The 20,813-nt window shown below is 44.0% G+C and overlaps 1 protein-coding gene across 1 annotated transcript in view; it reads left to right on the forward strand.

The window, feature by feature from the left end:
* EML6 (EMAP like 6) overlaps positions 1-20,813 on the forward strand; it is a 280,775-nt gene that overhangs the window by 233,662 nt on the left and 26,300 nt on the right. Inside the window, exon 29 of the mRNA XM_027131630.1 lies at positions 18,287-18,365. Within this exon, the coding sequence (XP_026987431.1) occupies positions 18,287-18,365 (79 nt within the window). The remainder of the gene's footprint in view (positions 1-18,286; positions 18,366-20,813) is intronic.

The raw sequence follows: 20,813 nt of genomic DNA on the forward strand, positions 1-20,813 counted from the left end.
GAATGGGCGAGGGGAGAAGGAGTAGTAAGTGGTGTCTGAGTTAGCAGCCTCCATGGTCATGAGTCAGTTCCTAATCAGAACTGAAAACAAGCAGTTTCCTCCAATCCTTGTCAGTAATTTTAGGGAAGCTTGAACCTCAGAGATAGGACTGTAGGCAGCTTCCAACCTGCAAAAGAAAGGGGTGCCAGGCGAGGCAGACATTCAGAGAATTTGTGAGAAATCAGGATGAGAGAGGGAACGTGGGGCAGGGCCAAGCCCTTGGGGTAGGGGGGACTCCAAACAATAAGTCAGGCAGACAGCTTCCCTGAGTCCTCCACCTGGAGCGCAAAATGGGCTCCACAGACTCCAGCATGCCAGGCATGAGAGAGAGGCAGATGCTCAGCATCTCAGACGTCAGGTGCAGGGGGCCAGGCATCAAACACCCAGGTTCTCCCTGGGAATATTCGGGACTGTCAACCTTGACACTGCTCCCTTTGACTACTTCAAGCCCTACTGACCAGGGACTGTCCTTGACCTTCCCTTCATTGTTCCCTTCTGTGTATACCTGCAGATACCTGGGTGCCTGTTCTATGTACCTGTGCCGAGGCATGCACCAATAAGACTAACGGGAGACAAATACTTGAGGACCACAGGAGATATGAGCTTGGGACACCCACTCAGTGCAGGGACTTATTTTGCCTCCTACCAATGTTTCAGGCAGTTCTACTTCTGGTTTAAATCCCTTTCCACCTTAGAACCTGTGAGATGAGTGTGGCATCTGTCATATTGAGAACAGTGCCTTGAAGGCAGCTGCACATTATGTATCAATCAGTTTTTAAGCAACTGAATCCCTACTTCCTAAAATTTATGATAGTCATAGATTGTTTCTAATTAGACTCATTTGATTTTTAAGTAGCTGGAAGGCTTTTGATTACGCTTTTTTGTATAATTCTAACACACTGTGAGTTCTTATTCTTCAGAAGCCATACGATCTTCAGTTTCAGTCTTTCAACAGGTGGGAAAGTTGAGAGAAATGTGTAATTGCTCTCAAAAGAATACTAGGCTACACCTACCAATATGCAGTCCCTTCCAGGTGCTTACCGAGCATGCTGGTCCCCCACTTCAGCTTTGCTTTAGCACGCCAGACTGTCTTGCTCCTTGACCCAGCCACACCTGTCCAGCTAGCACCTAGCCTTGTGTGAACTCTTGGGTCATCCTGGCGCTCAGCAGCCATCTGTGGCATTTATGTGGCTGAGGAAGGTCAGGAAGTCTTTTCCATCGTCAGGAATCCATGCTTCCAGAACCTCGTCTAGTGCTCAGAATGCACGCTCATCTTTGGTGTTCCTGTCCCAAGCAGGGAATCTGGTCTCTATTGAGTGCGCATTAGTTTGTTCCCCATAACTACTAGAGATTGCTTAAATTATTGTAGACCTGAAATAGAAAAAAGTAGGCTCAAAAAGTCATAAGGTTATATGGATATTTTAAACGTAACTTTTTTTTGCTTTGTTTGAATAGGAGCTTTTTCCTGTCTTTGCACCATGTTATATATTGTATTTCTAAAGACTGCATTGGATACTCTTATCTAAAACTTCAGAAATCTTTCTTTTCTGGTTTCGATTCTTGGCTCAGGCTCCCCTAGACTTGGCTTCAAAGAATATATAAATATAAGACAACTAATATCTTAGATAGAATTTCATAAAAGTGGTAGACAGTGAAAGGAATAACCTAAGTCTTTCACACTTGGCCTAAACTCTGTGTCAGTTGTGACCCCAGCAAGAAAGAAAGATACTCTGAAAAGGAAGTAATTTGGGGAGAGCTTAATGAAGGGACTGTTAGCAAAGGTGTGGGCAGGATTAAAAGAAACAATAGGGGGGCTTCCCTGGTGGCACAGTTGTTAAGAATCCGCCTGCCCATGCAGCGGACACGGGTTCGAGCCCTGGTCCAGGAAGATCCCACATGCCGCGGAGCAACTAAGCCCATGCACCACAACTACTGAGCCCACATGCCACAGCTCCTGAAGCCTGTGTGCCTAGAGCCCGTGCTCTGCAACAAGAGAAGCCACTGCAATGAGAAGCCCTTGCACTGCAACAAAGACTAGCCCCTGCTCACCGCATCTAGAGAAAGCCCACATGCAGCAATGAAGACCCAACACAGCCAAAAGATCAAATAATAAAATAAATTTAAAAAAAAGAAAAGAAACAATAGGGATGGGGTAGCACCTTGGGGATAGTAAGTCATTACCATCCCAGGGACAGAAGGGGCAAGTGCAGGAAGCTCTTGCCAGACGTGGAGAAGGTAGCTGTGGGAGCAATCCACCTTACAGGAGCTGAGACCTGACGGGGAGGGTTGAAGGTAACTAACGTGAGTCCCAGCAAGGAGGTACTGAAGGAATAGATGCCTCGATTGCATTCTCCTCTCACTCACTAATCTTCTACTGGTGCCTCTCTTTAGCTGAATCCAGTCAGAATCTGAAGGGGCAAGACAGTCCATTGAAAGAGTCCACAACAGCCCAGCCATGGAGGGCACAGAACAGGAGAGAAGGGTGGAGGGTAGATTTTGGAAGGGCACATGGAAAATATCGGCTCATTCTTAAATTTTTTTCCTAATGGAAACTGGTGTTATTATCACAGAAGAGAACTTCAGGCCATTTTAATATTGAACAGTAATTACTATCCTTTATAAATGCCTTTGAATATGTAAAGGTGTTTATTACCTAATATTATAACTGTATATATACAATCAAAGATGCCAGTAAATACAGCCAAATCAATATCAAGAATTATTAGAGACACTTAAAACTTTACCTGATTTAAGTGGGACAGTCTTGATGAGCTATAGTTTTTACACCATTGTCTAGGAGTGCCTCAAGAATCAACTCATAAAAGATGAGAATTATAAAATCAGTATTTTATAAAATCAGTATTTTGTAGTCACATTGCATTTTTATATTCCACAGTATCTTTTTTTGCATTATTTATTTTTTTAAATAGATCTTTATTGGAGTGTAATTGCTTCACAATACTGTTTTAGTTTCTGTTGCACAACAAAGCGAATCAGCCATATGCATACGCATGTCCCCATATCTGCTCCCTCTTGAGCCTCCCTCCCATCCTCCCTATCCCACCCCTCTAGGTCATCGCGCAGAGCACCAAGCCAATCTCCCTGCGCTATGCTGCTGCTTCCCACCAGCTAACTATTTAACACTTGGTAGTGTATATATGTCATTGCTACTCTCACTTTGCCCCAGCTTTCCCCTGCCACCCCAAGTCCTCAAGTCCATTCTCTATGTCTACCTCTTTATTCCTGCCCTGAAACTAGATTCATCAGTACCATTTTTTTTTGTTCCATATATATGCGTTAGTGTGCAGTATTTGTTTTTCTCTTTCTGACTTACTTCACTCTGTATGACAGACTCTAGGTCCATCCACCTCACTACAAATAACTCAGTTTCATTTCTTTTTCTGGCTGAGTAATATTCCATTGTATATATGTGCCACATCTTTATCCATTCATCTGTCAGTGGACATTTAGGTTGGTTCCATGTCCTTGCTATTGCAAATAGTGCTGCAATGAACATTGTGGTACATGTCTCTTTTTGAATTATGGTTTTCTCAGGGTATATGCCCAGTAGTGGGATTGCTGGGTCATATGATAGTTCTATTTTTAGTTTTTTAAGGAACCCACATACTGTTTTCCATAGTGGTTGTATCAATTTACATTCCCACCAGCAGTGCAGAAGGGTTCCCTTTTCACCACACCCTTTCCAGCATTTATTGTTTCTAACTTTTTTGATAATGGCCATTCTGACTGGTGTGAGGTGATACCTCATTGTAGTTTTGATTTGCATTTCTCTAATAATTAGTGATGTTGAGCATCTTTTCATGTGCCTCTTGGCCATCTGTATGTCTTCCTTGGTGAAATGTCTATTTAGGTCTTCCGCCCATTTTTTAACTGGATTTTTTGTTTTTTGATGTTGAGCTCCATGAGCTGTTTGTATATTTTGGAGATTAATCCTTTGTCTGTTGTTTCATTTGCAAATATTTTCTCCCATTCTGAGGGTTGTCTTTTCGTCTTGTTTATGGTTTCCTTTGCTGTGCAAAAGCTTTTAAGTTTAATTAAGTCCCATTTGTTTATTTTTGTTTTTATTTCCGTTACTCTAGGAGGTTCCACAGTATCTTTAAAAATAGTGTTTAAACATCTTTGGTCCATCTCCAGAGATTTGTATTTTCACATTAAGACAAAAAAACAGAAGTTAGAAACTTAAAACTATAGAAATGTTTGGTACCAATATCCGTTTTCTTGTATGGATCAAAATACCCTGCAACCCCGGTTTTGCCTCCTGTGGTAACTGGGTGATGACCACAGAAATGAATCACAAAAGCATTTTCTTAATTTCTAGATAGGGTCTAATAATAACTCCAAATGTGGGATATGGTCTTTTATTAAAATCCAAATATGCGGCTACCCTGGTGGCACAGTGGTTAGGAATCCACCTGCTAATGCAGGGGACACAGGTTCGAGCCCTGGTCCAGGAAGATCCCACATGCCACAGAGCAACTAAGCCTGTGTGCTACAACTACTGAGCCTGCACTCTAGAGCCCGTGAGCCACAACTACTGAGCCTGTGTGTCACAACTACTGAAGCCTGTGTGCCGAGAGTCCGTGCTCCACAACAAGAGAAGCCATTTCAATGAGAAGCCCACGCACTGCAATGAAGAGTAGCCCTCGCTCACCACAACTAGATAAAGCCCGTGCGGCAACGAAGAACCAACACAGGCAAAAATAAAATAAATAAAAATTAAAAAATAACTTAAAAAAATCATTAATTAAAAAAAAAATCCAAATATGCTGACCAGCCATTAATCTTCCTAGTTGCACCTGGTGGGGCCATGTTCCCACCTCCTCCTCACCTAACTGCTTAGATTAACCATCTGCATGGGGAACAGTAATAATGGAGATTTTTATTTAATATATTCAGTTGGAACCTGTATTCAGACAGAACTCCAACTTTATGATAAAAGATACAAAATAAATACAAATTGAACTATTTTTATGGAAATTGGCATTAAAGTATTCACTAATTTTTATTTTTCTAAGTGGATGTAATAGTTAGCTTAGGGATTATTTTCTCAGTGCACCTGAGTCAGCAGTCTGTATTTTTTCAGGGTCCTTTATTAACAAGTGCTGAGGCTTGCAGCTTCGGGCTCTCTGTCCAGGGATGAATAAAAGAATGTGGGACTTAACCCTTTCTGTTTCTACACCATCTTTATAACATTGTCTTGCGTGTTATGGCATTTTCCACCTTTTACGAAAAGAATGAGAGGTTCAAACCCTCCACCCCTGTTTTCTCACCTTAGAAGCTGCATAACTTATAGTCACAAATCACAAATCAAAATACCAAGCTAGGGCTTCCCTGGTGGCGCAGTGGTTGAGAGTCCACCTGCCGATGCAGGGGACACGGGTTCGTGCCCCGGTCCGGGAAGATCCCACATGCCGTGGAGCGGCTGGGCCCGTGAGCCATGGCCGCTGAGCCTGCGCGTCCGGAGCCTGTGCTCTGCAACGGGTGAGGCCACAACAGTGAGAGGCCCGTGTACCGCAAAAAATAAATAAATAAATAAACAAGCTAAAGCATATTTATTTCTTCCCTCAGAAAGGCTTTGGGCTTCCTGCTAGCCTCTACTGTTTATCTCAGACTGGCAAGGTCACCTCTCTCTTAAAAAAAAATTCTGAGTTAGAAAAGTTAGCTTTTAACATTTAAATTGTATTGTCTTAGCACCAGTTTGAGGTAGTTTACTTGTAAATTATGGGTAACTCTAGTAATTGTGTGTGTGTGTGTATACCACAACTTCTTTGTCCATTTCATTCATTGATGGGCACTTACGTTGTTTCCGTGTCTTGGCTATTGTAAATAATGCTACTGTGCATATAGGGGTACAGATATATTTTCGAGTTAGTGTTTTTCATTTCCTCTGGATATAGTCCAGAAGTGTAATTGCTGGATCATATGGTAGTTCTATTTTTAATTTTTTGAGGCTCCTCCATACTTTTTTCCATAGTGGCTGCACCAATTTACATTCCCATCAACAGTGCACAAGGGATCCCTTTTCTTCACATCCATGCCAGCATTTGTTATCTCTTGTCTTTTTGATGATGGGCATTCTAACAGGAATGAATTGATACCTCATTATGGTTTTAATTTGTATTTCCCTCATGACTAGTGATGTTGAGCATATTTTCATGTACCTGTTGGCCTTTCATATATCTTCTTTGGAGAAATGTCTATTCAGGTCCTTTGCCCATTTTTTAATGGGGTTATTTGGTTTTTTGTTATTGAGTTGTATGAGTTTTTAAATATATTTTGGATATTAACCCCTTGTCAATATATGGTTTGCAAATATTTTTCCCATTCCATAGATTGTCTCTTCACTTTGTTGATGATTTCCTTTACTGTGCAGACGCTTTTTAGTTTAGTGTAGTCTGCTTGTTTATTTTTTATTTTGTTTCTTGCCCTTTAGGTGTTGTATCCAAAAAATCATTACCAAGACATATCAAAGAGCTTTGTTCTTATGTCTTCTTCTAAGAGTTTCATGGTTTCAGGTCTTACATTTAAATGTCTTTAATCCATTTGGAGTTAATTTTTGTGAGTGGTGTAAGTTATGGGTCTGGTTTCATTCTTTTACATGTGACTATCCAGTTATCCCAGAACCATTTATTGAAGACACTGTCTTTTCTCTGTTGAGTATTCTTGGCTCCCTTGTCAAATGTTAGTTTATTGTATATGCTTGGGTTTATATCTGGTCTCTTGATTCTGTTCCATTGGTCTATTTGTCTGCTTTTATATTGATACCATACTGTTTTGATGACTATAGCTTTATAGTATAGCTTGAAGTCAGGAAGTGTGATGCCTCCTGCTTTGTTCTTCTTTCTGAGGATTTCTTTGACTATTCCGGGTCTTTTGTGGTTCTGGATAAATTTTAGGAGTGTTTGTTCTACTTCTGTAAAAAAATGCCATTGGAATTTTTTTTTAATATGTTTTTATTTATTTATTTATTTATTTATTGTTGGCTGTGTTGGGGCTTCGTTGCTGCGTGTGGGCTTTCTCTAGTTGCAGTGAGCAGGAGCTTCTCTTCATTGCAGTGCATGCACTTCTCATTGCGGTGGCTTCTCTTGTTGTGGAGCACAGGCTCTAGGCACACAGGCTTCAGTAGTTGTGGTACATGGCTCAATAGTTGTGGCTCATGGGCTGTAGCGTGCAGGCTCAGTAGTCGTGGCATAGGGGCTTAGTTACTCTGCAGCATTAGGGATCTTCCTGGACCAGGGCTCAAACCCGTGTCCCCTGCATTCACAGGCAGATTCTTAACCACTGTGCCACAAGGGAAGTCCCACCATTGGAATCTTGATAGGGATTGCATTTAATCTATAGATGGCTTTTGTAGTATTGACAATTTAACAATACTCTTCTAATGCATGAACATGAGATACCTTTCCATTTATTTGCCTCTTCCTCAATTTCTTTTATCAATGTCTTATAGTTTTCAGAGTAGAGATCTTTCACCTCCATAGTTAAATTTATTCCTGAGTATTTTGTTCTTGATGCTCTTGTAAATGTGGTTGATTTCTTTATTCCTTTTTCTGAAAGTTTGTTGTTAGTTTATAGAAACACTACTGATTTTTCTGTGTTAATTTGTATCATATAACTTTACTGAAATCATTGATTAGATTTAACAGGTTTATGGTTGTCTTTAGGATTTTCTGTATGTAAAATCATGTCATCTGAATATAGAGACAATTTTATTCTTCCTTTCCAATTCTGATACTTTTATTTCTTTTTCTTACCTGATTACTCTAGCTAGGACTTCCAGTACTATGTTGAATAGTGTGGCACATTTGTCTTGTTCCTGATGTTAGAGGAAAAGCTTTTAACCTTTCACCATTAAGTATGATATTAGCTATGGGCCTGTCTTATATGGCCTTTATTTTGCTGATATATGTTCCTTCTATTCCTAATTTGTTAATAGTTTTTATCATGAATGGATGTTGAATTTTGTAAAATGCTTTTTCCACGTCTGTTGAGATTATCATATATTTCTTTTCTTTCATTCTGTGAATATGATGTATCACACTGATTGATTTGCATATGTTGAACCATCCTCGCATCCCCAGGATAAATCCCACTTGATCATGGTGAATGATTCTTTTAATGTGCTGCTGAATTCGGTTTGCTAGTATGTGATTGAGAACTGTTACATCTGTATCCATCAGAGATATTGGCCTATACTTTTCTAGTAATGTCCTTTTCTGTTTTTGGTATCAGGATAATGCTGGTCTCGTAAAATGAGTTTGGGAGTGTTCCCTCCTCTTCAGTTTTTTGGAAAAGTTTGAGAAGGATTGGTGTTAATTCCTCTTTAAATGTTTGGTAGAATTTACCAGCGAAGCTGTCTAATTCTGGGCTTTTCTTCAGTGGGATGGTACACATATTTTAAAGTAGAAGTCCTCACATTTAAAAATTTTAATTTGAAATCAGTCTCCATCTTGGCCATTTTTTAAAGCAAAAGTTAGTTAATGACAGTTTTATATCAACTTTATTATTACTACCATTACCTCCCCAACATTTGAAACCTTTCACATCTTTCCATTTCCCTTGTTTTTTTGTTCTGGAATCTCTGACTTTTACAAAAAGAGTTGGCTCAGTGACAGTCAAAGCAAAATTTAGCTGCCCTTGGTTTTTCTCTTACATCTAAAACCTCAATAGATATCCAGTGTTTACCTGGAAAGTGGCTGACTTCATTCTGGCAAGGGCTTCAGGCAATCAGATGTGGGATTGGTGGACTCCCCTGGTGGTCTGGTGGTTAAGACTCTGAGCTTCCACTGCACGGGTCGCTGTTTGATCCCTAAACCAGGGATCAGGGAAGTTCTGCATGCCGTGGGTGACAGCCAAAAAAAAAAACAAGTGGGATTGGTGTCAGAAGTGGGATCAATGCCACTTCTTTTTTAATCCTACTCCTGTGGGTTGGAGGTCTGAGGATTGCCTTAAGAGTTGAACAATCACAGGCCTTTGTTGTTTACCAGATTAGGAGATTCTTCTTAACCCCTCTCCTCAAACTAGGATGTCAACTCTGTGAAAGCAAAATTTCTGATATACTACTTTATCTCCAAATTTGATAACAGTGCCAGCACTCCATAAATATTTGTTGAATGAATGAATAAACTCCTTAACAGCAAGATTTAGGTTGATTTCCAGTTGATTTCCAACTGACACCCATGGATTAGATATCAGAGTCTAAGATCTTGTCAGCATCTTGTCTTTACATTCATAATGCAGTTTGGAAATTTCTCTCTCTAAGTAGTGGACACCCCTGGCCCCTTCCAGCTCTCAAGTTAAAGAATTCTGCCTTTAGGCAATTTCAAACACCAGCCTTAAGTGGAGAGACCCTTACTCCTAAGCTACATCTCTGTGGCATTGAGGGTCATTGTCTCCTTTGGCAGGCAGAATATGACAGTGAGTGTTTAGGAGGGAATCTAGGGGATCAGGCAACTTCTCTGCTCAGTCATATATTCCACAAGTTTCCTTTCATATGGTTGAATGAGCAGTGCCTGCAACAGTTCCCATGGACAGGGACTCATCCCCAGGCACCAGGGGCCCCTTGCAATATTCACCCATTTGGCTGTCAGCATCTCATTATCTTTCAGTAACCCCTACTTGTGGATTTGCAGGCAGATCAGGATCCTGAAGGGTGATCTTTGTCCTCCCCCTCCCTCTAGTGCCTCACTCTGGGGAGGGTGGTTTGAGCACCCCCAGACATGTATTGAAGGTGGGGGGGGTTGTGTCCTGAGTGGAATCCTTCTCCTAATCCTCCATGGTGAGGGGATGGGAAAAGAGTGTTTTCCACTCCACAGACTGCCTTCCCCCACAAGGCAACCTCACCCTTCATCCATTTCAGCTAGCCAGTGTGAGGAAACACTGAGGTGGCAGTGCCAGAAATATTCTTAGCAGGGGATTATAAAGAAGGAATCTGTGAATACTCTTACATTAATCTTTCAGTCCCTCTGGTACATATTTACTCTCAATCTAGGCCATATGTTCCTTAGGAAACCAAGAAGCTTTTACAAACAAAGATTAGAAGCAGATTCTGAGCCTTCTATAAATGGTGGCCCCCTCATCTCTGAATTGACAGGTCCTAGCACCAAATGACCTCAAAACAGAGTGGTCTAGCACTAGGGATTTCCAAACTTTTTCTTAAACCATGCTTATGGCTGAGTGGGGAAGGCGCTAAAGCTTATCTACTTCTATTATCTCATATCCTTTCCAAATCAATTTGTACAGATTTGTGAACTTAAACAAAAAGAAAATCCTATGAAGTAAACTGTACATCATGTTTAGGGGGATTGGTTTGCTTTAGATTTGTGTTTTTTGTTTCAGCCCCAAATTAATAGCTGCCTTGAATCCTTAGTTCCTTAATACATGGGTCCATGGTATCAAGCTAGTTAAAGTTCCACTGAATTATAAACTTCGTCTATGCGACTCTCAGTTTATCAAGGGTCAGTCCTGTGCCTATCATGGTCACCACCATGTGCCTCACACAGTGCCTTATACGTAGTGAACAGATATTTCTTCAGCGAGTAGATGAATGGACACATTTACTTAGCCTGCTTCTCTGCGTATTTAAGTAAATTAATCTGTCCTCAAAATGGTCTGCAAATCTGTTTTTTGTCAGCAAACCACTTTTACCTTTGTTTTGTTAGCACCGATGGGTGGTCTTACTTTTGTGGTGAAAGGTGTGACCCATGTAGAACTGAATGATGCCCCATCTTGCCATGGAACTGCTCTTGGTTAAATGATTTTTTATCTTCATACCCTCCATCCATTAGGAATTAAATGTTTATTTGGTTTAAATCTATTACAATAACCCGAGGCAAAAAGAACTGAAAAGTTCTTTTTACAGACAAAGCTTCTTAGTCAGCAGATTTACAATGAAACAAAGAACATGGTCCCAAGTGGCAGAGTGTAAAAATATGGGAAAAGTTTAGATAGAGTTCCCTGAATTGAAACAAACCGCCATCTATAGGTAATCCCAGTTTCTCTTTTTACCTTTCATGCTATGTTTGAGGACAGAAGTCTGCTGAGAGAACCTGCCCCCCATTTTTGAAAAATGCCTTATTTTAATCAGTGAATCCACATTTCAAGTTTGCCTGAGGTTTGATGAGCATGATGTAGCGGGACCATGCTCCCATCCATGGTGACATCAACGAATAAACAGCCCAGCTCTCCTGGCACTTTCCTCAGCTTCCCTGGCCTGACAGAAGCCCTTTGTCATCACTGATCAGTAGATGCTTTGTGAGCTTGTAGTGTAAGAGTTTCTAAGAATTGACAGTCATGCTAGCAGGTGCTGCTGAATTTACCATACTGAGATCTGTTAAAACCACTCCATCCCACGGTGGAGGGACCATAAAGAGCCTAAGATTTGGTACAGAGCCCTGCAGTTGCATATATGTTGCATGAGAGCTAAGCTCAGATCTCACTCTGGGAGGGTGATTGAGCACGTGGAGGGCAAACGGGGCAATGCTCTGCTACTCCAGAGCATTTCTCTCCAGGCTAAATTATTCTTCTTCCCTGAATCCCTTAATTCTGTGAGTTCTACGCTCAGAGCTGCCCTGAGCAGGTAGAAGGTGGCAAGTTTCTTGTTCTCTGACAAGGTGGAGGGAACTGAAGTTACAATATCTATTAAACCCCGATATGCTGAAATTAATCATTTCAAAGGCCTGTTGTTTGCCATGTAACTCTTCTGAAAGATGAATGGTTAGTGATTTAAGGGAATTTAATGCTACCTTCATAAATGATTTTCCCTTTGCACACCCCTTGATTTTCTGTGTTGTTTGAAGCAAAGTAATGACTTCTATGTAACTGATAATTTTAGGAACTTAGCCTGCCATTCATTAGAAAACAATTTGCTCATTTTTTTATCACAAAGAATGTTCCAGGGCATAAAAATGCAGAGGTGCTATGAAGTGCTAAAAAATGACTTTTTAATAGATTAACACACCTAGGAAATTATACTCCTACAGTGGAATCAGTTGACTCAAACCCATTTGCACATGGAGCTAAAGAACATATCACAAATGGGTAAACGCTCTTCTACCAAGAGGGAGCTTCTCTCTCTCTCTCTCTCAGAAGACAGTGGCGGCGTTGGGTCCTCTAATTTTAATCAAGTCTCTGAACATCTCTCAGACCTCCATTTGGAGGGAATGGGTGATACTAGGGTTGTTTACCCTCCTGCTTTTTACCGTTGTGTGGTCCTGATGTGATAACTAGAAGGTATTTGCAGAAGCAGTTGTTAGGGTGCACGATTTGTGCCCCTTGAAACGATGTCACTGGGTGTAAGGTGTGGAGGCTTGGGCTTTCTTGCAGGTGTGTGTGAAGCATATCGGCGTGCTCACTTCAAAGGAACTTCACTCCTTTGAAGTTCACATCATGCTCTGCCATCTTCTCCGCCTCCCACTTCCTGTCGTTTATCAACTTCCTGTCTCTGGCTAGTGGTCAACTGGCCGACCCCAGCTCCTGCTGTGCTGTGGCTTAAGTCATCACCCGTAGCTCCTGTCTCCATGACTTACCCTTCTCTCCTCTAGATTTCTCGTTCCCAGAACACCTGATCTTCATCCTCATCAAGACATCCAGTGTCTAGACACCTCCATTTTTTTCATCAGCTCCCTCCTGGCCTCACTTTTTGCCTCCTTAAATACCACTCTTTCAGTCCTCTCCACTCTCCATTCCTATATTTCTCCTACAGCCCCACGCCTCCACTCTTCTGACTAGAAAATCACATTGGTACCGATTGCCCTTACCAGAGTCCTTTCTATTCGCCACCCCACAAAAACTATTCACCTCCTTCCTTCTCCTCTCAGAGGAAGTGAGACCCCCCTCCTCTTCAAGGCTGGTCCCTCCTTCAAGCTGGTGCTTGGACCCCAGCCTCCCATCCATCCGAGCTCCCTCATCATCTCTCCTCTTTCCTATGTCTCCTCTGCCACTTGCCCAAAACTGGGTCCATGTCCTCAGCCACGAAACACATTCCAGTCTTTCCCATCCCCGCCTAACTCTCTTCAGGAGGAAAACAAGACCTCTGGCTGAGCTTTTACACTTATACACATATTCCCACCCTCACGTTCCCTCCCTTTTCTCCTTCTCACCAAGACCTTACCAAGTCTCTCCTTCACTCTCCAGCCATTCCATCTGTCATGGTGACTCTCTAATTCCCAAATCCAATCCATTCTCCTCTTTGTCTTGTTTAAAGGACAAACTTGTTTCTTCTAGAGTAGCATTGTTCAACAGAAATATAATGCAAGCCATGTATATGATTTTTCTAGTAGCCACATTGCAAAAATTAAAAGAGATGGTGAAACTAATTTTAATAATGTATTTTATTTAACCCCAAACATAAAAATGTCATTTTGATGTGTAATCGATATAAAAATAATTTATATTCTTTTTTGAATTATTTTTACTAGGTCTTCGAAACCTGGTGTGTGCTTTGCAGTTATAACACATCTTAATGTGGACAAGCCACAGTTCAAGTGCTCAAGAGCTGCATGTGGCCAGTGCTACCATATTGGACAGTGCGGTTTTAGATATTCTTCTGTCACTTACCTTTTGGAAACAATCTCTTCTGGCCCTCCTCCAACCTCTCCAACCATTCCTTCCCAGTGCCCCATCTCTGCTTCCTCTTCTAGCCCCTCATATGCTGTTCGTCCTTAGGATTTCACTTTTGGCCATTCTCTTTTTTCACCTTACACTCTCTCCCTGATTCATATGTTCTACCTACTGGCTGATGATTCCCAAAGTCATATGTCTGAGTCCCACCTCTCAGTTTAACCTCCAGCTGGTATAGCCAACCCACAGATGTCCAAAGTTTGACATGCCAAAATGGAACTCATCATCTTCCCTCAAAACTCTTCTCCTGTCTCAGTCAGCGGTGCCACCGTCCACCTAGAGGCCCAAGCAGAGAACTGGTGTTCCACTTGAATTGCTCTTCCTCCTTCATCCCCTAGAGCTAATCAATTATAAAGTCTTTGCGGTATACTTCACCAATATTTCCTTAAATATTCACTTGTCTCCTTCTCCACAACCACTGCTTTAGTCCAGAGATACATCATCCCTCTCTTGGATTATTACACTGGCCTCTTCAGTAGTCTTCGCCTTTACTTGTACTTCCTCTGCGCCGTCCCTTATGCCCTCAATGTTTCACCCAAATAATTTGATGTTCACCTAAAATGGCCAAGTCTGGGACTATACCTCTATTTTGTTAAAAAGGGCTGTGTTATAGGCTTCAGTCAAGAGCATTTTCAAGATAGAAGGGTTCTCTTAGGGTAGCACATAGTTCCCCTGCCTGACACCCTTCTTTCAACTCTACTTCTTCGCTGAGCAGCTCTACAGATGGTTCTAGAAAACATGGGAATGCGTTGAACAGAATCCGGTTCCTTTTGTTTTGATAATAGAGAGCTCCCATGGCTTTGGAGACTTTTCTTAAACCTGGACTCTTCCTGGAGCAGTGGTTCTTAGTTGATCCCAATCCCCCTCTCTGTCTGTCTCTCTCTCTCTCCCTCCAGACATCTTTGAAAATATAATTAAAACATGCCTCCTTTCCCCAGAAAAAATGTACATGTACAAAACAATTTGGCATGAATGTCAGGGGTTTCACTGAGTCCCTGCAGCCCATCCATGGGGGTGATAGACCTTGTTGGAGGACAGTTCATCATCACCCACTGGTTCCCACCTGGAAGCAGGATCAAGGACAGCTGGGTTTCCCAAGACATTTTGAAAACTCTTAGAGCATTTTGATAGCACATTTTGGAATCTGAAGAAAGCTACGTTTCCTCCAAGGACACTTTGAACACGGTCTGACTAACTACACTAAAAACAATTCCAAACTTGCATTTCTTGGCTAAATGTAGCTGAGTTCCGCCACACCCGCACCTCTCTTTATAGAAGCTGCTTGGAACGACTCTGTTTCTCACAGGCTTTCTGAGCCTTCCTCCCTAGTTGGCTCTCACGTTGCGCTCGTCTTGGGTTGTGACTGACTTCCTTGACCTCCTCAGTCACTTCAGAAGCTGCCCCAAGAGCCCTGGCATTGAACCCTCTTCTGTGCATCTCAGGTCATCGTGTACTCTGCTCCACCCCTTGCTTTGCCAGCCCAGCACCCCAGGGAGGGGCGACGGGCGGGGAGGTGAATACCTGGGCGCTGGCCACCCCTGGGGCCCTTTGTGGGGTGAGAGCCTGTGTCAGGGTAACACTCACATGTCTTCAAGTGTGTCTAAGCTTTCTCTTCAGCAGCTGAGCTGCTGGGCAGTGGGGTTGCAGCTGGGATTGACCCGTCACGGTCCTTCCATGCCCACAGGAAACATGGGGCCTGGGGTGGTGACTCCACTCAGGGGAGTGGGGTGGGTCTCCAGCAGCTTGCACCCCCAGCACTGGGGAGGAATAAGGCTGCCTCGTGACTTAACACCACATCACACACTTGAGCTCCCAGGCCTCTCCTCCACCCTCTCTTACTTGAATAGCTGCACTCCCGCCCTCTCCAAGCTCAAGCCTGTCCTTCCTCCTCTCTCCTGATTATCCACTTCGCTTGCTCTCTTGCCAGGTTCCCTCCTTAAATTTCTTTCCCAATGGAAACTCTTTCTCCTTTGTTTCCCAGAGTCTCTTCAGAGCCCCACTTGCCCCCATGAGGCCCCTTCGTGTCTCTGCTCCTCCCCCCTACCCCCACGGCTCGCCTTCCCAGCCCTTAACCTCTCTGCACCTCCCTGCTGATTCCCAGTTGCACTCACGGCCTCCTCCCTCTCCCGTCCTGTGTGCCAGCTGGGAACAACCAGCTATAAAGAGTTTATTGGACTGAAAAGTGAGTGAATGTTCTCACACACTCTACTCTTTCCCACCTCAGCAAAGCTTTTCAGAGTCACGTTTCCAAAGGAATCTGAATCTGGAAGGATTTAGATCCACTGAAAAATGCTAAACCTCCAGTGTTTGGCTGTGTTTGAAATTGTTGGCAGTCCCTACCACATCTGATGTTATGAACCCTGTTTATAGATGCCTGGAAAGAAGCCTTTAATGCTTGTATTGTGTTTTAACTTGCTTTCCTTTGGAGGCAGGGAATTGTCAAGTAAGTATGCACAGCACTCTGCAAAAGCCCAGGTGTTCAATGAGCATCTAGAACTAAGCGTTCATGCAGAATTCACAACCGTGAAGGGTCTATACTTACACTCTGCTGAATTTGCCACAATGCAGGTTTCTGCCTTTTGCCCCCTCATCTTCCGTTTTGAAGCAATACAGCTGTAAACATGCTTGTGAAATAAGAAAGAAACATTCTGAGATTGCTTTACTTTTCAGTTTTTAACTGAAAATCAAGGTGAAAAAAAGCATCGATTGCCTCTACGTGTATATATATACACAATCTCCTGTATATATAAATACACAGTGGTTGTGCTTGTATGCATACTCTGTATACACTGTATAATATGTGACATATTATACAACCTGGGTATGCCCTGAAAACGAGCCCGGCGTGTAATCTCAAATTCTGCCTTATGAACCGTGCTCTAGTCCCAGCGTCCCCTTGCTCCCATCTCAGACCTTGGCTTGCTTTTGTCATACATTCGAAGACTCTTAGGTGGAAGAAGAAACCCACGGATTTCATTTAAAAGTTCCACTAAAACAGAAGAAAGAGCAGATGTCCCGGGAAGCGATAATTAATGCGAAGGCAGTCTAATTGTGAAAACTGGCCTGCCCCCGGCCTCCCGCTTTTGCTCAATTTGGCGGCGATGATATCAGCCGGGGGTGTCGTTTTGCAGAGACGCGCTCTCTCCCCATTCTCCGGTGGTGATTGTGATGCCATTTGGTCCAATTATCACTTATGATTACATAACATGTTTTGACTGAAGAGTTTCTGAGAAAATAAAGCTACCTTGTTTCTCCCCAGCACAAAAACGCAAGCCCTTCCAGCAGGCAAGCTGCCCTCCCAAGAAACACTGCGAATGATTAGGCTAAATTATTAGTTGAACTTGAGTCAGACACAAAGCAGCCATTGTGCCTAACTCCCAACGACATCCAGGAGGATGTGATTGTTCTTCTGACAACAAGTTTCTCCCCAGCACACTCTAAAATAAGCAGTGGCCCCAGGCGCACTGGCAAAGTCCGTAGAGGGTGCGGAAGCAGTGACAAGGCTTCCTTTTTTCTCCCTATCCTGTAGGCGCTTTAGTGCAGAGTTTGCCCAGAGACGCCAGGGTATGAGCTTTCTGAATTTGCAGAGCGGTGCACTCTTTCATTTCTGTTTTAGCTCTTTGCTGGCATGCTCGGGAAGCATGGTGTGTGCCACACGGGCATGTCTGTTCACTTGGACGATGCTTGTGCATGAATGAGGTGCTTGCTAGTGTGGCTCTGACCTGTACTAAGTCTCTCACTTGGCTTTGTGTGCTGCTCGCAAGGGGATCCAGGTAATCCTTTCTCTTTGCATAGCCCAAGAGCCGTAGCTAATGGTGGGAGCAGATGCAGGGCCAACCTGTCCATCCCTGGGCCCCTAAACTCTGAGAGAAGTCTGTTACCAAAAGATCGCCCTCCTCATATACAAGTCCTTGAGGGCTTACCCATTAAAGAAATCTCTTAATTAAAATTGGAGGCCCAGATCTCCAAAACTAAGCAGGGAAGAGTAACCTTGGGCATGGTGGTAGCAGTTGAATGCAGACCATGACCCTGAGGGACAGGGCAGTGGAGGAGTTTGTTCTGTCTTTCATGCCTTTGCTTCCTACGTGCCCTTTTGTGTGGCAAGAATGACCTGGGCACTTGGCCTTCAGGGCCCATTCCCAGGCATGGCTTATAAGTCCTACTTCACAACACGCCATGATCTCTGGCCACCTAATTCTGAACGGTGTTGGTACATCCCTGTCTGAAGAATGGCCGGTGGGTTCAGGAAGTGTGGCCTCTTCCTTCCCAGACTTAGGCTCCTCTTTAGTTTTAAGACCAGCCCCTCTGGCTCACGCATTCTTCCTGGCTCCCGGGAGAGAGGGACTGAGCCTGGCTCTGATGCCTTACGTGTGGGGAAGCCCAACCCGGTGCCTGTGAATCCAGGACCCAAAATGTCAGAAACAGCTTTTCCTGGGGTGGGGGGTGGGGGGGAGGGAGGGGGCAGGACAGATCAAACCCAGGCATGGGGTCCTCCAAGTCGGGGAGGGGAGAAAGCCTGGCACTGGTCTTAGCTGACCTCGCTGGACAAGCAACCTTGCTGCCTTTTGTTCAACACTGTGTTTCTTTTGGCCACTCTCTGTTCCAGACCACCCGTTAGCAGAGCAGCTCCCCAGCCTGAGAAACTCCAGAAGAACAGTATCACCAAAAAAAAGAAATTGGTTGAGGTGAGGAGGTCCAACTATTTTGCTTTTAATCTGATATCGATGTTCTAAGATCTGCCTGGTGGACATCACCATCTGCAATTCCCACACAGCGGTCCCCAACCTTTTGGGCACCATGGACTGGTTTCGTGGAAGACAGTTTTTCTGCGGATGCGGGGGGAGGTGCAGATGGTTTGGGGATGATTCAAGTGCATTACATTTATTGTGTGCTTCTATTATTATTACACTGTAATATTTAATGAAATAATTATACAGCTCACCATAATGCAGAATCAGTGGGAGCCCTGAGCTTGTTTTCGCTTGCCACTCACGGATAGGGTTTTGGTATGAGTCTGCAAGCAATTGATTTATTACGGTCTCTGTGCAGTCAGACCTCTCTGCTAATGATAATCTGTATTTGCAGCTGCTCCCCAGCGCTAGCATCACTGCCTCAGCTCCACCTCAGATCATCAGGCACTAGATTCTCATAAGGAGTGCACAACCTAGACCCCTCGCATGCACAGTTCACAGTAGGGTTCACGCTCCTATGAGAATCTAATGCGGCTGCTGATGTGACAGGAGGCAGAGCTCAGGTGGTAATGCGAGCCATGGGGAGCGGCTGTAAATACAGGTGAAGCTTCTATCGCTCACCCGCTGCTCACCTCCTGCTGTGTGGCCGGGTTCCTAACAGGCACTGGTCTGTGGCCTGGGGGTTGGGGACCCCTGCCACAGATGCCTTCAAGTGACCCTAACTGGACCCGATGGCTCTCCCTTATCCTCTCTCCCTTCCACACAGTACTGTGTCCCCCAGCAGTGACCAGAGTCCCATCCCCACATCCCCTGGGTCACGTTCTTTCAGCCCTGCCTTGAAGGGTTCCTTCAGACCCTTCCCAGGTCCTATGGGTACTAACTCAAAAATGTCCCAGACCTGGCCCCTTTTCCCTGTACCTAGTACCACTCAGGGAGTGGGGTGCGTAGAGAGTGCAGGCTTATTCACTGTCTCTAATGTTGTTTGAGCCCTTGCCATGTGCCAGTACCTTGCTGTATATATACTTCCCACCAAGTATTTCACACATGCCTCACATCTACCTACAAGGTGGGTACCATTATTGTTCCATTTTACAGATGAGAACACTATAGATCAGAGAAGTCAAGTGATATGTTAGGCCCCAGCCCAAGATCACCAAGCCAGTAAGTGGAGAGGGCTTTGTACTCAGTTGTTAGGATGGCAGCTCCAGGGGACCTGCTGTTTTCTGAAAGAGGCCTCCTAACTGTTCTTTCTGCCTCCAGACTTTTCCCTTTCCTCTTTGACACATGCCTTTGCTGCCCACAGAGTTAGCTCTTGAAAATACAACTCTTCATGCCTCACCCCAGCTTTAAGACCCAGGAGATTCCCACATTCCTGATGGGATCCAAGCTCATGGTTTCAGAACCTCACCCAGGAGCCCCCTTCCTAGCTCATCACCTGAGATTCTCCACTGCAACTCATGTGTCTAACCCCACAGCCATGAATGTTCTCTGAGGCTGCCTGGGACTTTCAGGCCCCTGTGATTTCAAGCTCCTTATGCTGAGAAGCCTCCTCCTCTTCCCTCCCCACACCCCACCCTTCCAAGCCCTTCTCTGTGCAATCTTCCCTGATGCTCCCCGCCCTAACCCTCCTGTACTCCACCCTCCCCACACCCCCTCCTCCACACCCTTGTCGGGCTCTACTACCATAGTTCCCTACTCATCTCTCTCCTCTGCTGTGCTCCGAACTCCCGAGGCAGGAAAATCTATCTGAAACATTTGTATTGGAAAAGGGAAATATGTTGCGGGGGGTTTATCATAGAACACAGCACAGGTCAAGAAATACAGCTGAACTTCAGGAAAGATAGGGTCCAGGAGCTGAAAAGCTGCCCTGAGCCAAGATGGTGCCTCTTTCTGCCCAGCAGGGCCTCGTGCATGCCTGATGCATTCGTCTCTTTTCCTGCAGACTTCTTGAACTTCTTTAGTAGACTGTGGTGCTATCCAGTGCCCAAGTTTTACATCTCTTACCAGGGTCCTCAATTCTAAATTCCTGGCGGAAACTATCTGATTGGCCCAGCTTGAGTCAGTTGTCCACCTAGACTGGGGAATCACATATTACACACGCAGTTTCTGGGAAACACATGGGGTGGGGAAGAGACTAGAGGTGGGTAGCCGCTCGCTCAGTTGAAAGGAGGAGAAGGGCTTTCCAGGTGAGAGATAATTAAAAAAAAAAAAAGTCATAAAAATAGGAAACCTCCTGATACGTGGGCTAAATGGACGTGTCAGCTTGACCAAGGGTCACAGGAGATGTGAGAGTAGGGCCTGATTGTGCCAACTTAAGGAGTCTGGACTTTCCCATAGGTAGTGAAAGTCATTGAATGCTTTTGAGTAAGGAGGTGTGGTATTTTAGAATTAATCTGATGTTTGCAATTCGCAAGCTTTGGAGAGAGAAAAGGCTAGAATCAG

This window comes from Aethalodelphis obliquidens, unplaced genomic scaffold (genome assembly GCF_003676395.1).
Source record: "Aethalodelphis obliquidens isolate GAN/ISIS:26980383/991018 unplaced genomic scaffold, ASM367639v1 scaffold40, whole genome shotgun sequence".
Classification (NCBI taxonomy): Eukaryota; Metazoa; Chordata; class Mammalia; order Artiodactyla; family Delphinidae; genus Aethalodelphis; species Aethalodelphis obliquidens.